Source organism: Phodopus roborovskii, unplaced genomic scaffold (genome assembly GCF_943737965.1).
Source record: "Phodopus roborovskii unplaced genomic scaffold, PHOROB, whole genome shotgun sequence".
Lineage (NCBI taxonomy): Eukaryota > Metazoa > Chordata > Mammalia > Rodentia > Cricetidae > Phodopus > Phodopus roborovskii.
The window spans coordinates 121,333-138,807 of record NW_026126013.1 but is presented as its reverse complement, the minus strand read 5'-3'; the positions used below and the strand labels follow the sequence as shown (position 1 = coordinate 138,807).

At 36.1% G+C, this 17,475-nt stretch overlaps 1 protein-coding gene across 1 annotated transcript in view; it reads right to left on the bottom strand.

The window, feature by feature from the left end:
• Positions 1–8,795: 8,795 nt before the first annotated feature.
• The window catches only part of Nrk (Nik related kinase), a 95,000-nt gene continuing 86,320 nt past the window's right edge, over positions 8,796–17,475 (bottom strand). Inside the window, exons 26-28 of the mRNA XM_051179327.1 lie at positions 15,325–15,460; positions 12,225–12,364; positions 8,796–9,056 (exon numbers count right to left, since the gene is read on the bottom strand). Coding sequence (XP_051035284.1) covers positions 8,961–9,056; positions 12,225–12,364; positions 15,325–15,460 — 372 coding nt within the window. The 3' untranslated portion in view covers positions 8,796–8,960. The remainder of the gene's footprint in view (positions 9,057–12,224; positions 12,365–15,324; positions 15,461–17,475) is intronic.

The following is a 17,475-nucleotide window of genomic DNA, read 5'->3' as shown; positions in this document are numbered from 1 at the left end:
GTGTGTGTGTGTGTGTGTGTGTGTGTGTGTAGGAGTGCATTGTAGCTCCTCCTGGTAGGGCCCTAATGTTAACATCAAGGTACCATCAAGGGGTCAAGGGGTCTTGATCAGGGTTGTTTTCTCTGCCAGTTAAAGTCTTAAAAGGCAGGACAATGCTCAAACACAATGGGTAGCAGCAGGAAAAACTATCAGACAGCAGACAAAATGAGCTGGTGAAGGAAGAGAATTCATTGAAGGTGAGGAAACACACACACACACACACACACACACACAGATGGTGGATGGGAGGGAGACAGAGAGGGAGGGAGAAATAGAGGAAAAGACAGAGATGGAGACAAAGTGAAAGACAGAAACCACCTGGATGATGTACCATGAGGAGCTAGAACCCACAGAAACCAGCTGGATGAGGTTTCATGAGGGGATAGAACACATAGAAACCAGCTGAGTGAGGTCCCAGGAGGAGATAAAATACATAGGAACCAGCTGGGTGAGGTCCCAGGAGGAGATAGAACACTCAGTTAACAGAAGAGTAACTAAAGTGGGCAGCTCCAGCAATGAAGCTTGTAAGAAGCTTAACAACATTATTTGTTTAGTCCTGTTCATGTTTCTTTGGTTTTATTTTATTTTATTATTGTTTTATATGCCTGTTTGTATTCTAATGAGAGAAAGAAAGGGTGTGGATTTGTGGGAGAAAATCTGGGTGCAGTTCTGAAAGGGGAAAGAGTAATCAGAATTTTATGAAAATTAAAAAATAAAATGAAAAAAAAATCCAGAACAAGACCAGGCATGGTGACATACACCTTTAATCCTACTATTCTGTAGGCAGAGGTAGGAGGATGTCTGTGGTTTTGAGGCCAGCCTGGTCTGCAGAGTGAGTTCCAGGACAGCCAGGGATATTACACAGAGAAGCATTGTCTCAAAGAGAGAGAGAGAGAGAGAGAGAGAGAGAGAGAGAGAGAGAGAGAGAGAGAGAGAGAGCAGAACAAGGTTAAGAACATGGCTCACTTGGTGCAAGCCTGATGACCTGAGCTCAATCCTCAGAACCCATGTAAAAATGGGAGGAGAAAATTGATTTCACACAATTGTCCATAGACGTCTACAAACTCATACTGTTCTCCACAAATCACACACCACAGGGGTGCATTGACACACTCATGCCCCCCATCACATACAAAAATAATAAAACCATTTAAAAGGATAAACACTCATTTTAAAAGCCATCACAAATCAAATCAGTCTCCCAACTCTAGTTCTTGAATGGAATGAGAGACTAGCTTCTTCCCTTACTCTGAAGTGAACTGTTATGTGGCTGAAGGTACTTGACACTCAGGACTACAAGAAGCCATCCTACATTCCATGTGCTTATAATAGGGGAACCTAATGAGGGACCATGCTCCAATATTTGACGCCAAACAGCCTCAGTTTCTGGTGTTAAACAACTTATTTTAAGCAGTTTAGACAGATACTTGCATATACAAGCAAGCACACTCTTTGAACTGAAGCCGATTATATAACCTCACTTAAACTTGTAGGTGATAAACAGATGCAGAATTTGTCAAGAGTTCCCAGTGTGTGCACATGCATAGAGACTAGTAAGAAAAAGATGTAGTTGTTGGGGATAATACCTGCCTTCCACTTCACTTACCTCTCATGAGTTATTTCTGCCTTCAACTCTAATTCAAGAAAAAAATATTTTTTCCTAACTCGTGTTATCTGGTAAGTACCAGGAGAGCTAAATATTCATGGCAACTATACAGTTATGTGTCATAGAGACGTGTGTGGCTCTGCTGTAGTAGTACAAGATTCTATTTGCTCTCTTTTTGTTCCACACCATACCCAAGGCATTCTATTCATTCATTCATTTGGTCGATCAGTCAGTCTTTTTTGAGGGCATGTGATTGTGTGTGCAGTGTATGTACCTGTGTGCATTCTATCGAGTGTGCTCACCTACGTGCTTATGGAGGTCAGAAGAGGACCATCAGGTATCTTGCTCTAACATTCCACACCTTATTCCCTTGACACAGGGTCTCTCACTGAATTGGATGCTAGGGTGGTATCTAGCAATCCCTGAAGCTCCTCCTGAGTCTCTACCATGCATTGATTTTACATGAGTGCTTAGAATTTCAACTCGGATCTTAATACTTTCACAGTAAGGGTTCTTACTGATTGAACCATCTCTTTAGCCCTCACCAACTCTTTAAGACTCCAATCATACCTATGGTTTTAATATTAAGAGTGGGATTTCATGTCAACTAAGTATAATCTTATCCTCCAACAACCGACAAGTACATGAAAAATTGAACTTAATTATTGTTTAGAAAAAGATATTGTTTGGATTGTGTTGATCTTCATTTCTTCTCAGTTCTAACAAACACACCTTCTGAATCTAAAATCCCCAAAGAATTCACAGGAACGAAGCTGGTTGCATGATCACCCATATCCAATAACTCATCCCTCAGTTTCCTGTACTCAAGCTCAGTAAAGTCAATGATTCATAAAGCTAGTCTGTCATTGAGGTCCTATATGGAGCGAATATATACTTATTCATTTTCCCTAGTTTAAGTAACACAACTCATGGAGAGTTACTTAAAATTCTTAGGCATTTAAAGGGATTATATAGTGTAATACAAATGAAACTTTAAAAGTGTAAGTTCATTGACATGATGATTATATTAGGTCATTCTTAAAAGTGAATGGAAAGAGATGCTTAATTCTACATGGGATGGGATGGGTCACAGACAGAATTAAAGGCTTTACTAGAGAAGGCTTCATCAGGAATGGGAAAGGATAAGAGGAGCTATAGTCTGCAAAGCAATAGGAACCCACATGTCCACATCACCCAGGAGGCAGTAGGGCCATTTGGATATGACCCAAGGTATTTGGGCACCCAATGGATACTCATGCCCAGAAAACCCCCAAGCCACACCAAGGAATCAAATATCTATTCAGATGAGTGTAGACAATTGGCCAATGGAGAAATATCAAATGTAGCATGTATTTTACCAGCTTGTCATATAATTTAATTTTACCTTTGGAAAAGAACTACATTCGGGTAATTAAATCAGTTTTTAACTCCATTATATTGGTTGTATTTCAACACAAGGGACTCATCTTTCTTGTATGGAATGTTTGTTTTAATGGCTTCCTCCCTAAAACTAATTTTACTAGTAGAAACATACCTTCAAAGAATGCATGGAATATATTTGTTTATAGTAACATAACATTTGTGAGTGAAAACATATTGAAAACTTTTGAAGACACTTAAACATATCTCAGGATGCTACAATATAATTTGTGAAAACAATAAACAAATAAAAAATGTTCGCATGAAACTAGAAAGTAAATGTCTTGATGTAACAAGTCTTGAATTATAAAAAGATTATAGTGGCTTCCCTTTAGTTTCTTTTCAAGGAAAATAATAAATTAAGAAGCTTATTATAGTGACCTATATTAAAATTGAAGGTTTGTGAGGATCTTTTGAAGTGAACCAAAATGTGCTATATCCATGCAATCAGTGGATCAAATGATACATTGACAAAACAGCAAGTATGCTTCTGAACTTCAAGTGTTTGAGAATAAAATAACGTGGAGGATAACCTCAGCCTCCCACTGCTGAAGCCTTCAATTTTCCTTTATCTCATGCCTATGATGGGTACCAAATGAGGTACTTTAGCACATGGAGTGGTAAAGGCATAAGTCAGCTCCAAATCTGACTTTGAATTTATTATTATTATTTTTTATTTTTATTTCACATATCCCAGTGTCCTCTCCCTCCTTCCCTCCCTCTCTTTTTCCCTTTATCCCACCCTCTCATGCCCCCACCCCCTTCCTCTCCCCTCCCACCCCCCACCACTCCACATGTAGGGTGATGCCTTTCAGAAGGGGTCATCTAAATCTGTCAAGTCATTTGGAGTAGGGACTAGGTCTTCTCTCCTGCCTCTAAGTTAAAGAAGTATCCATCCATGGGGGATATGCCCCCAAAGTCTTTTTGTGCACCAGGGATACATCCTGGTTCCACTGGCCGAGGACCCTTAGACTGCACAGGCCTTCTGAGACCCATCTTCAGGGGGTCTGAGTCAGTCCCATGCTGGATTCCCAGCTATCAGTCTGGGGGGGTCTGTTAGCTTCTCCTTGTTCAGGTCAGCTGTCTCTATGTGTTTCTGCAGCCTGGTCTTGTCCTCCTTCTCTGCATCTGGATTCTAGTTTGGCTCAGGGCTCATTGTTTAGTTGTGGGTGTCTGCTTCTGTTTCCATCAGCTACTAGATGAGGTCCCTATGATGGTGGATAAGTTAGTCATCAATCTCTGTTACCAGGGAAGGGCATTTATGGTAGCCTTTCCACTGTTGCTCAAATTGTTTGTTGGGATGGGAGCGCGGGCGCTACATTGGGGTCAGTCTTGTAGGTCGCTGTTCATTTCTCTAGGTTCAGTTTTCTCTTCAACCTATAATAGCTCCCTCTTTTATGCTCTCTCTCTCTCTCTCTCTCTCTCTCTCTCTCTCTCTCTGTCTATTCCTCCCCTGACTCAAACTTCCTAGTCCCACGTGCTTTCCTCTCCTCCTCTTTCTCCTAGCTCCCTCTCCACACACTGCCCCCCCAACTCCCAAAACGCTCATGAGATCTTGTTCCTTTCCCCTCCTGTGAGGGACCTTGTATAAATCACTTAGATTCCTCCTTGTATACTAGTTTCTCTGGCTGTGTGAATTATAGGCTGGTGATCCTTTACTCTATTTCCAAAATCCATATATGAGTGAGTACATACCATGTTCCTCTTTTTATGACTAGGTTACTTTATTCTTTTATTTCCTCTAGAAGTACTATTTTGAATCAGATATGCTTCTGAATATACACAACATGTGGCAATGTCATCTTTATGCTCTCTTTCTGTTTTCTATTATCAGTTTTTGCAAAGCCCTTTTGTATTGCTAATAAACTATAAATATGTACTCTCCTCTTTGGATAAAGTTCCTACGTTTAATTCACCACCAGACATGAAGAAACCAAGGTGTGATATGAGGGAAGGTAGTACTGAGCTTTGCTTTGGTTTAGCCATACTGAATGACTCTATACCTATGTGTCCACCAGATTTCCATGGGTACCCAAAATGTGTCATACTCTATCCTATGTGATTCTATGCCTATATGGGCCACATATCTAGAGAAAACACTATTAGTTTCTAATTTCACAGGTGGAGACTCAGAACTATTTTGCTAGGATATTATGTGTGTTTGTGTATGTTTCCTGTAAGTGTTCATGTGCACTTGGAGAGCATAGATCAATGCTGGACATGTTCCTCAGTTGCTTGCCACCTTATTTTTTCATCGTACTGAAGCTCTGATTTGACCATACTGGCTGGCTTAGAAAGCTCCAGGAACCCTCTTGTCACTCCTTCCCCAGCGCTGGCTTTTTACAAGTTTTACTAGTGCTTTAGGACTCAACTGACACTTTCCTTCTTGAATGACAAGCTCTTCACTGACTCATGTCTGCACTCTATAGAAAGAACTCCTATTAGATGAATACAGCTTTCCTTGATCAGAAGCATACAATAGAGGGCCCCTCGAATATTCCCAATGGGTAGGTTCTTACCCATTTTAAAGAAATTATTCCTGATGACCCTGAATTCCAAGACATCATGCTTGTGTCTTTCAATAATGACGCCAATCAATAACTGCCAATTTTTATTTAATAAGCCAATCAATAATTGAATACAGAGTTTCTGATCAAACAATTAGTCCCAAAGATGAAGTCCATACAAGTTGAATGTAAGTGATTCAAACAGGCACATATCTTGAACCAAATCAAAAAATACGTAAAAGGTCCCATTGAGAGTGTGTGGCATTATTCCTTGTCTTATGGAGACTGTATCAGATGAATGAATTGTGTTTTGTGTGTTTGTTTGTGTTTGTGTGTCCCTGTCTATGCATGTGTATATATTTGTTTGTGTGTGTGTGTGTGTGTGTGTGTGTGTGTGTATGTATGTGTGTGTGAGAGAGCAAGGGAGAGGGAGGGAGGAAGGGAGACAAAGAAAGGGAAGGAGGGAGGGAGGGAAGGAGGGAGGGAGGGAGGGAAGGAGAGAGGGAGGAAGGGAATCAGAGGATAACATCCAGTGTCATCCTCAGAGTCTCTCACTTGCTGGAAGCTCTCCAATTAATTTTGACTACCTGGCAAGCAAGCTCCAGAAATCTACTTGTCTACCTGTATTGAGTACAGGGATTCAACGTGTCCACTACCATAACTGGAATTTTTATGTGATTACTAGGGATTGAATGAGGCATGGGCTTTACTAATCTAGCTGTCTGTCCAGTGCTCAAATAAATGGAAACATCAACTGATTATCAATTCATCTCAAAAAAGGGTTTTTATTCTTTACATTCTAAGGTTGGGGTGAAGGAATGTGAGTGTTTGGGAGATACTGTTTTGCTTATTTATTGCTTTGATGGTTTTCACTTCTTGCTTTTTGCCCTTAGCATCTTACTTGTTTTGAGCTCACTCAGAAATTTTGTTATCGGCCCTATTCTTTTAGCATTTTCTAGTTTTCAAACATTTCACACGATATGTTCTATTACAAGTGATTTGGTAATAAAACAAAACTAATCCACCATGAAATAAGACCACACTGTCACCAATGCTGCTCATAACCTGCCAAAATGTTCATGCTTCAAACCATAATTCTAGTTACACTGGTTTTCAGGGGTGCCTCTCCACAATTCTGTGATGTGCTGGTCCTTCTAGGTACTGTTCCAAAGTATAGTACATAGACAGTCATTCCTTCTATTACAAAGTACAATGACTATGAAATGACATTGTTCTTCTTTTCTGATCTGCCTGCCCAAGACTATATAGATCCCACACAGATTAACACCTAAGTTGGAAATATTCATTAGTGAGATTGATTACTAATGAACTACTTCAAATATTTCATTCTTTCATACCTGGACACCCAAGGCTTAAAGCTCCTTTTTATTTGGTAGATGTCATCTTCATTAACAGACTAGCCTTTGAAGCATGGCATTGCACTGGTGATCTTTTCTGTGTGGTTGCTTTGGGACAACTTTGTAGATTCTGTTTGCTATTTCCTGTGCTTGCTAGAATAATTGCCACAAAGAACAATGGGAGTTGAGTTGCTAAAATACGTTTTTAAATGTATTATTGCCTTGAACATATGATTTTAAGATAAAACTTATAAGCGTAACTTTGAGTAAATATTATGAAGAAAAAAATTCTTAAAAGGCTTTTCCTACATACTACTTAAATGAGAAAAAATTTCTGAGATTCATGCATAGCAAGCTCCATTTGCTCAGCAATGAGGTACTTGCACCAAGTTCCCCATGGCCTTTGGTGTACAATTTTTTGTTTTTAAAGAAAACTACTTCTAAGGTATTAATTTGACATTAATGTTTGTTTATTTAAAGTAACTACTGAACTTAAAAAAAAAAGTAATTTGAATTGTAAACACTCAAGGATAAGCCAGTTTTAGGATCACATTATTGTGTCACAGTAACAGAAATGTGAATCACATTTAACTTGTAGAAGCCATAAGGAAAACCCAAATCTTCCTTTCTGGCACAAAGTTTCCAGGAAATGATACACTATCAGGAAATCACATGAAGTCAGCTGCTTTCTGTTTTGGTTAACCAGGTAGTTTAAAAATTATTATCCTACTAGCAAAGTCTTCAGACTTTAGAAGCAGAACTAGAGGACTCACTGAGGTATACTTTGCGGTTGGTTCTGTAGCTTTTTCTCTTGCCCCAGAACTAACCATGGCATTGAGGATGGATAGGCATAAATCACGCTTTCTTATCAGGTAGCAGTTACCATAGGTGAGCAAGTATCACCTATTTTTGGCGTCAATAAAATATTTGGGTATGGACTGGCTTGAATTTCACTCCTACAATTTTGTAGACTTCGATATCCAATGAATGTTATTTTTTTAGTCTTAAAATTTACTTGCTTACAACAAATGACTAAATTTGAGATTATTGCTTGATTACTTTCATTTCTCAGTTTTTAGGGATAGAAATGTGAAAATGTATTAGCTATCAATGGTCTTTTCATTTTGCCACATTGCTTTGCTTAATAACTGGAAGGATATTTTATATAGTTTAATATAAGACTGGCGAAATATTCAATGCTCTCCGAGGGTCATAGTCTTGGATAGATAATAAAATTGAGAACTCAGCCAATCATGGGGACAGAATTTGACGCCTACTTTAAAGAATTTTAAAAAAAAAATCTTTCTACAGTACATGTGTATTGGAGTTCAGTCCTGTATTCAAACTGGTAAATGTATTGTTTGGTAGATTGTAAAAACAGTTAATGCACATGTTTGAGGTTTCAGAAAAGGGAAAGCAAACATCTGAGGTTTTCTTTTTTCCTTCTTATATGGAGAAAGCCAGTAGACTAAGAGGCAGAAAAAAATTCACAATTGGTCTCCAACTGTGGATTAATTGTGACAAAGACTGGGTGGCATGTTCCGCTTGATCACTATAATTTTCCTTGCACATGCAGGTTGCTCAACCTTAGTCTGGGCAATAAAATCAGTAGGTTTCTGTGTCTTAATCTAACCTTTGCTTGGGAAAAATCACAAAACATATTTGTTTATTTTAGAAAAACTTATTTAGGGCTAATTCAATTGAAATTCACTTGTTATGTAATTTATAACAGGTTTCTTTACTCCATATTGTAAATCTGAATACAGATACTGTCCAAACTGTCCTAAGAATAATGTCTGAATTCACAGTAACAAAAGTTACAAAGTTTGTGCAAAAGGTATTGTACACCATTGGAGTACATAGAGCTTGCTATAGAGTTAACTTTATTTATAAAGCTGAATTTCTCATTGAAACTATTATGTGCTATATTAAAAAGCCTCTGGTTAAAGTGTTTCTAATGGTAAAACTGAAATGTTAGGATGTAATTGCATGTATGTGATGGATGTAAATGTAGGACATCATCGGGACCTTTTAAACAGCATAACTTCTTTGGAGTTCTTCAAGTTTTCCGAGGGTCATAAAGTAAACCCGGCTGTGGTGATTGTTCAGGATAGAAGTAAAGAACAGCTTTAAAAAAATCAGAGAAAAAGCATTATCAGTGAGTTTATAATCCATTTTAGCCAAATAATTCATAAACAAAATGTGCAGTACCAAATTATACCTATAATTTGGTGTAATTAAAATATTAAGCCATCTTGTTTGGAGCAACTTTTCTTTATTTTAAAGAGCATAAATTTGATTAGTTTGGAATTTACAATATGTATTTCACAGGAACCTTCTTACCATAGTTTATAGAATTGTAATTCATATGGTTTGAATTTGTTTTCACTTTTAAAATCTATCCTTTGAGACTTTCATCCATCCACAGAATGAAATATGATCACATGATCACTTGGTCAATTCCCTCTGGTCAATTTTCTTCAATCTCAATGATCTCTTTTCAAAAGCTGCCAGTGCCCTTCCCAAAGAACAATGATTCTTCTTCCCTTATCAGCCACCAACTGCCATGTAATATTTACTGTAGGTGGTTTTCACTGGATGAAGTTGCTTATTAGTTTTGGTTAACAAAACTTTCCTTTAGTTGAGTAAGGGTGACAACAATGGACATGCCAAATTGGACTGGGGAAATCTCACAAGACCTCAACTCTACACAAAGAACTACAGGCAATGAGGAAAGCTGGGATCTGAGAGCAGAAGAGGTGGTCCTCCCCAGGGAAGAGCACATCAATTTGTTGTCCAGTGCCAACATGCCAGCCCTTAATACCTACATACACACAACGTTTTGTGGGCTAAACAGGTTATATTTAGGAATATGTATGCTTATACATGTAAGCATGCAATAACAACTAGTGAAAAAAGGGATTATGAATTTTAATGACTGGGGAGGAGTATATCAGAGAGTTTGGAGGAGAGAAGGGAATTAATTTTTTTTTTTTTTTACTTTTTATGATGTCATCTCATTTCACTGAAATAAGAAAACCATAAAAAGTAGAAAATTTCCATAATTTCTTAAATATAAACAGAAATGACAAGTGACAGAAAAGTTTGTTTTCTTGTATTAAAGGAAAATTTCAATTAAAATAAATTTGTTTTTATTTTTGAGATTATAATTAAATTGCAACATTTCCTCCTTTCTTTGGTATAATGAGTTAAACCCAATGGGACAGAGAGGAACATGTTGAATAAACATTCGTTCTTCCATAATAAAGGAAATCAGAACAGAGCACAGATATTCTGTAAATATGTTTCTTGTATTGGTTAATGAATAAAGCACTGTTGGCCAATAAGAAAACAAGATAGGTGGGACTAGGAGACAAGGAGCATTCGAAAAAGTAGTAGGGAGGAGTCAACATGGAGAGTCTTGAGAGAGCAGAAAGCCGGCCCCTCTCTCCAGTAAGATGAGATCACGTGGAAATACTTAGACTGATAGAAATGGATTAATATTTAAGACAGAGCTAGCCCATAAGAAACAAGTAACTAGTCTACAGCTTTATATCTAATACAGTGTCTTTGTGTGTTATTTGGGGCTGGCACAGCTCTGGGAACAGGCTGGTGGAAAAAAACTACTCTTAACAATCATCAAAAGTTACACTTAGTAGGTTATCATAATGAAGATGAGTGTAAAATAAACAGACTATCCTTAACACATTTTATGTGTCAAGTCCTGTCTAAGATGCTTACTGCATACATATTATGTAAGATTTTTACCTTGGCTCCCCAAAAAGCTCTTAATAGTTCCATCTTAGAGATGAAGGGATTGTGTGTTTTTTTGTTTTTGTTTTTTTTAAAGATCAAACAAGGGTTGGTAATGTGGCCCAATAGTAAGAGTGTTTGCATAGCACATGTGTGAGGTCCAGGGTTCCATGTCCAGCATTCTCCCACCCCCTAACAAAAGAAACACTAAATATCAAAGTTCTTTGGCTCTCACATCTTGTTAGGTGACAGAGGCAGAACTGCAATCTCAAACTCTGATCTCAAACCTTGGTTCTTAGCATTATATTCCAAAATTGGGGTTCTTTCCTTTACAGGAAGTGATTTTGCCCTGCTTTCTCCTGTATTAGCTTAAATTCTGTGTAATCCTTGATAATGACTTTTAATCTTACTAAGATTATTTCTTTCAAGTATTATTTCTTAAAATATTATCGTGGATGATGAACTTTCCCACCTAGCTATTTTTAATAGTTAACACTGATCAAATTTCACAGAAAATTTCCAAGTCTCAATTTTAGTTTTCTTTCCTGTAAAACAGTTATCATTATACCTACATGTGAAAATAAATTGAGACAGCCTCTAAAATAGCAAGCATAACGCCTAGCATACAATTATATATTCAACAAATTTAAGTACTTTTGCCTCCTTTTATTCTTGGAATATGCTGAAAGCTAGAAATGGAGGATTTTCAAAAAGCAAAGAAATGCTTCTAAGGAGATGGCTGCAAAAGGGTGTCTCACACATGGTTGGTAGGAGTGCATTATTACAGCCATCCTGGAAAGGAGCATAAAACAACAACAAACCAAGACAACAACAAAAGTACAACCGTAATAAACTTGCCATGTGTTTTGGCTCTCACATATCTCGGTTTGTATCACAGGAATTTGGTACTAGCCTACCAGGGATATTCATATGCCATGGTTATTGGCACACTATCCACAATAACTTTTGAGTCAATCTAGGCACCTGTCAACCAATGAATAGACAAGAAAACCCAAGCCCAAACAAAAACCATCCATTTGCACGAAAATACATAGAATTAGTCAACTTAGATTAATTTAAATAAGATAAAAAAATAAAACATTAATGATTTATTTCATATATCAAAGCTAAAAGAAATCCATGTAGTGATAGGAATGACACTGGGACTAAGGCAGCTAAAGGGAGTTTAGATCTGATTAGTGCACATGGAATATCACAAAGAATTCATTGATATGTGGGATTAAATTGTGGTAATCAAAACCAAAATATTTAAACCATCCTGAGGTTTGCTTTCAAAGTTTTCTTAAATATCTTTATATGAAAAAGAAAATGATTAAGAATCAAAAATAATGCAATTTCTTGCCAAATAAAATATCAATATAACTAGATCTTTACTTTGAAATTGGGGTACATTTTTTTCAATAGTGTGCCATTTTAAAAAGTATATTCCTAAATATTTATGAGTGAAAGAAAAATTTCAGAAAGTCTAATTAATGTCAATGCCTAGTTTATTTCCGTTTTATTGAAGGGTGTAAACTGTACCTTGTCACCACGGGTACACAGGAATCTCAGTTTCTTGATTGACCTGCGCTTCAGCTCATTCTCAAGGATGCTGGACTGCAGGGAGCGCGCTTCAATAGCTTTTTGGTCTGACCCGGTGATTCTCTGTGTACACTCAAAAGCTACAATACAAATGGAAACATCAGCAGAATATTTCATTTTTGTAGCAGGAGGATAAAAATCATAACCACAGTTGACCATTCAGAAGTTAACAGTTATAGGTAAGGTTAAAAGCATCTGGTTTTAATCTTATTCTGAAGTCCTCCAATTTAGACATGTTGCCATTTTGGGCTGGTATTCAGGGTAGTTAATCTATACATCCCACAGGAATCAACATTGACTTGTTAGATCTTAGTCAATGTTTGTATTTGTATACTGTAAGATCAGACTAACCCGTGTTAACAACTTTGTAAACATTCAGATAAATCCATGGCTTTAAAAAAAATAGTAATAGTGTAGGTAAAGTACAGTGTCACAGCAAATATGGACTGAGGGGTCACAAAGAGCTGGATTATAGCATAAAAAGAAAATTGAGTTATGAACAAATGAAAACAAGGGCTTGGGATTTAGTTCAGTGGTAAAGGGCAAGACTCTGGGTTCAGGTCTCAGCCCTGGGAATAGTTAAAACTGAAATAATGTCTAATTCAAACCATGACTCAGTAACTCTCATTTCACTGAGTACATTTTCCCATTACAAGCAGAAGTGAGGGTAATTTTGTGCAGTTAAAAGTTTTTTTTTTTTCTTGTCAAGGAAAATTGAAAACATTTGAAACTCTTTTGGCTTGTTTGATAATCGTTTGTGACAATATCATTTATGAAAATACTATCTGAAAGCAGGACTTTTGTTCTGAAAAGGTCATTGCCTTCTTTGATTTTGTGAAGTATGTTGTGGCTGAAGAACTAATATTATTAATTGTTTGACTTTCAAGTTTCTATTCTTTATGAAACTTACGGGGGAGAAAATTTCCATATATAAATTAAATTGTAACATTTAAAACGACACAACTTTTAACTGAAGTTAAAAAACAAAATGTGGCACTTTGATGACTGAAAGCAGAATTCTTAATATGACTCTCTTTTTTGTTTTGTTTCTTTCATTTTAAAGGGGGAAACTGGAATTAGCATAGCTATTTTTTTAATTCAATGGTTTTTTATCAAATGTTCTCAGGTACTCCTGTTTAAACCAAAATTTATCTGCCGTAGTCTACATTAAATTTACATAAAATAACTTATGGAAGACTAAGTAAAGTACAAAAGTAACTAGCAAATGCAAACTCTGAGCAATGGAGCTTATCTCAAAGAAAATGCAGAGCATGAGTGCACACATTATCCTGGGTTTATTACAATGCAAACGACTTCCTGTATGATTCTGATATCAACATTGTCAATAAATTACTGTCATATATTGACTATGAAAAATAGCTGTCCTGAAATAACTTTATTAGTGTAATTTCAGGCTCTAATTAAATTTATGAAGTGTGAAGAGCCAATGGTCTGGCTTACAGTAACTAGTTAAGAGATTTAGCATGTATGAATTTGAATTTTTTATTCACATGACTACTATTATTAAAATAGTATTCCTCTCAGCAGCTGCACAGAGCAAAACTTTCTAATTTAACACAGCCTGTCTCCTGAGTCCAATACCCAGTATTTACATAATCACAGATTCACTTAACCTAGACACTTACAAAACTAGTTTGCTTTCTAAAATGGGACTCTGAAAGTAGTGATTTTTTAGCAAAACTTTTTTTAATTCTTAAAACTTCTAACAATTATTTGGGAATAAAGAATATTTTCCTTGTTATTGAAAACAGTTTAAACAAATGTAAATTTTAGTTTAGGAACATCTGGATTTAAGCTAGTTATAAATAGTAAGTTGTTTTGAGGTAAAAAGCAGATTGAATTATTTCCTTGATATCAGTGCTATATTGTAATATATTCTCAATATGCAGTAAATAAGCAATTGTTCCATGTGCTTATAGTGCTATAATTTACTTTAGTTGTCTTTCAAATTCTACCAAGTGAAAATATCCTTTTGATCGAGGTTAGAAATTTTCTTGCCTGAGGACAAGAGATGTTGTAGACATTGAAGATTCCTTTTATTCTCATGATGATCTAGTGGCTTGAATACTAAAGTTATTATGCTTAGTTTCTCATTTTAACTTGGCTACCTGATTTTCATTTCTGGGATCATATACTTTTTGATGTTCTGGGGATGGATTCTTTCCCTAGGCTGCATCACATTATTCCCAAAAGTATCACTATAAAAGATATAACATGACTCATCACTCATATTTTCTTTTGCCCTAGATCTATCAATTTGTCCTATAAGCATTTAGTGTCTGTCATTTATAATGGCCTTAAGCCCTCTGCGAATTCTTAGCTTTTTGAAGAAATTAGAGCAGGTTTTCGGGATAGTCCTTAATACTGACTATGTATAAAAAATTAAAAGATTCTGCAGATGCAATGCAAAAGACTAAGAGGATGTTGGCCTGTTTGGACAAACAGCTTTTCCTTCCCCTTACCTTTCTTTTGTATTACCTACTGTCTCTTTAAAAACATGTGCATGTGCACCTGCACACACACACACACACACACACACACACACACACACACACACACACACACACAAGGGGGGTGTCATTCATGTTGTCATTCTACCCTTTACACTGTCTAATTTTTAACTATTTGCATTTATTCTGTTCTCTAGTCACTATGTGTTATAATAAGCATAACAAAGAATCTGAAATTATTTAATTTCCCAGACCAGTATCCCTAGGCTATTTATAGAAACAAAGTGTTCTATCCAGAAAAAAAAAAAAAAAAGTAATTCTCCATGTTGCCACCTGGGTGGCCACTAACAAGTATTCCAGGCAGTTCTATATGTCTTTTGATATAAGTCACTTCACACAAATACCACTCTATAAACAGAACACTGATGACCAGACAAAATAGAAGTACTATTAAAGTATAAGACTTTAAACTAAGTGCTTTAAGTAAAAACCCAAATTATTTAGTACACATTTTCATTCTCTTAAAGCTTCTCTGAATCATCTGGGAGGAAAAGAAATTTAGTACATACCCACGGAAGATGGTATGTCTCTCCACACTTCAAGGATCTTCTTGAAGAGTTGTTCATTTGCTTCCTCAGAGGCAGATCCAGCATTGAAGGTGAGCATCACTCCAATTCCCAAGCAATCAGGTAAAATGATGATATTCTGTGATATAATGATTTCCAGGGACTTGGATTATGTCTCATAAAGATTTTTGTATCTAGAATTTCATCACTATTATATTAATTGAAGCAACTATTACTTTAATTAAAGACAAAAAGATGTTCCAAATGCAGAGAGAAAGATTATCTCTGTTTCTAAATTTAACTAAACATTTGCGAAGAGTTGCTTTCCATTATGTCACAAAACCATCAATTTTAATATTCTCTATTTTTGTTTAGGATAATAATTTGGAAGAAAAAGTCAAGCTGTACTTCTAGCACAGAGAAATTTCTTGGAATGCCACAAAAGCATTATGTATTATATAGGACAATTAATAAAGTCCTGAATTTAGGATTCATTTCAGAAATTAAGCAATATTTTCATAATGAATTGTGAGCCAAGTAATAAATCATATACATAATTCTTGATCATTAGCAAATTAATGTAAAAAAAGGAAAATAAACCTCAAATAGCTTGAGCCTCAAATATTTTAAGGGACAACTTTTAATACTGTTTATATCTTGTTTTATTATATTTGTCTCCTATTCAAGAAAATTTAGACTATCTCATTCAAGTCACATAATGTTAACATAGGCTTAATATGCAAATTCAGAAGTATTGGTTGGCAGAATAAGGAAATACTAAGAGATAAGTAAGAATTTGTAATTTTTCAGATTCATAAATGAGACACAATCTGTTTAGAGCACAGATATTATGCCATTGACAGTATTTCTCTGATAAATTTTTAAAAAGGTGTGTTTTGCTGTTTTTCCAAATTAGCAAGTTACAGGGGGGGAAAGGGCCAGAAACTTGTACTTGCCAAAGCCAGCGTACTCAGGCCAATTGCTTGAGGCCATGTCTCAGCAACAACAATCCTCAAAACTAAAATGGGAATCCAGAGGCAAAAAGCAATTTTAATGCGTTCCCTGGGTACTTGCATGAGCAGTTGAACCAGAAGCCAGACGAAAGAATGAAAGAAAATGCAAGAAATAAGGTTGTCTCAAGAAGATCTGTTTGTAATAAAAAGGGACTGCTGTGAACCCAAACAGCCTCTGAGGTAATTTCCCTGCTTCTCGAATGCTCAAACAACCGGGTACTCTTCAGCACATGTGGCTCCCCAACAATGTGAGAGCCTTTGTGATCTAGCACTTTGGAGGAAATATTTTTAGGATATTCTTTTTCAGAAGACACCCTCCTCTCCCTTATAATAGAGTCCTTTCTATTTTAGTGGGTCAAGACACTAGGGAATTTGTCTAAAAATATGTTTGCATACATATGAGGTATCCTAATTAGGTCAGAAAATGATTTCATCTCTTCTCTCATTCACATTTCTATAGCAAATAAATTCCCTGCTTATTACTTAGATTTAAACTTCTTCAATGATTTTATTTTTCAAGCCAGTGACTAGTGTATCCCAGGCTGGTCTCAAATTTGCTAAATAGCCAACGCTGGCCATAATACTCCCAAACATCCTGACTACACTTCCAAAGATATGGGATTATGTGTGTTATGTGTACTCTAATATATCTAGTTGGGCTTTTTTAGTAGTGTAGACTTAAACCAACATTCAAATATTCCTTATTGCACTGGCTTCTGAATGAAGGCTATCTGTTATGATGATAAATAGAAGATACATGAAGCTATAGAGACAACTTAAACGAAGAGTAATATAGTTATATCAAAATTCTTTTGTGGTTTTGGCTGAGATTGTGTTTAATATTTCCATAGTAGAAACAGGATAAATTGTATATATAGGCAACTACAGGGTCATTAGCTAATGACAGTTATTTTCACCAAAATATCTTTAAAGATGCCTTAACCAATGTTCTGCTAATTATTTTATGTCATTGGTTTAATTGCATTATTAGAGACATGGACTATATTTCTAAAATTGTTCAAAATACCACCCAAATTGAGTTATTTAAAGTACATAAATGTCTTGTCCATGGATTTTACATAATGATAACCTGCTGAAATTTTAATATTTAATAAATTGAATATCAAGAAAGGATGAAGCA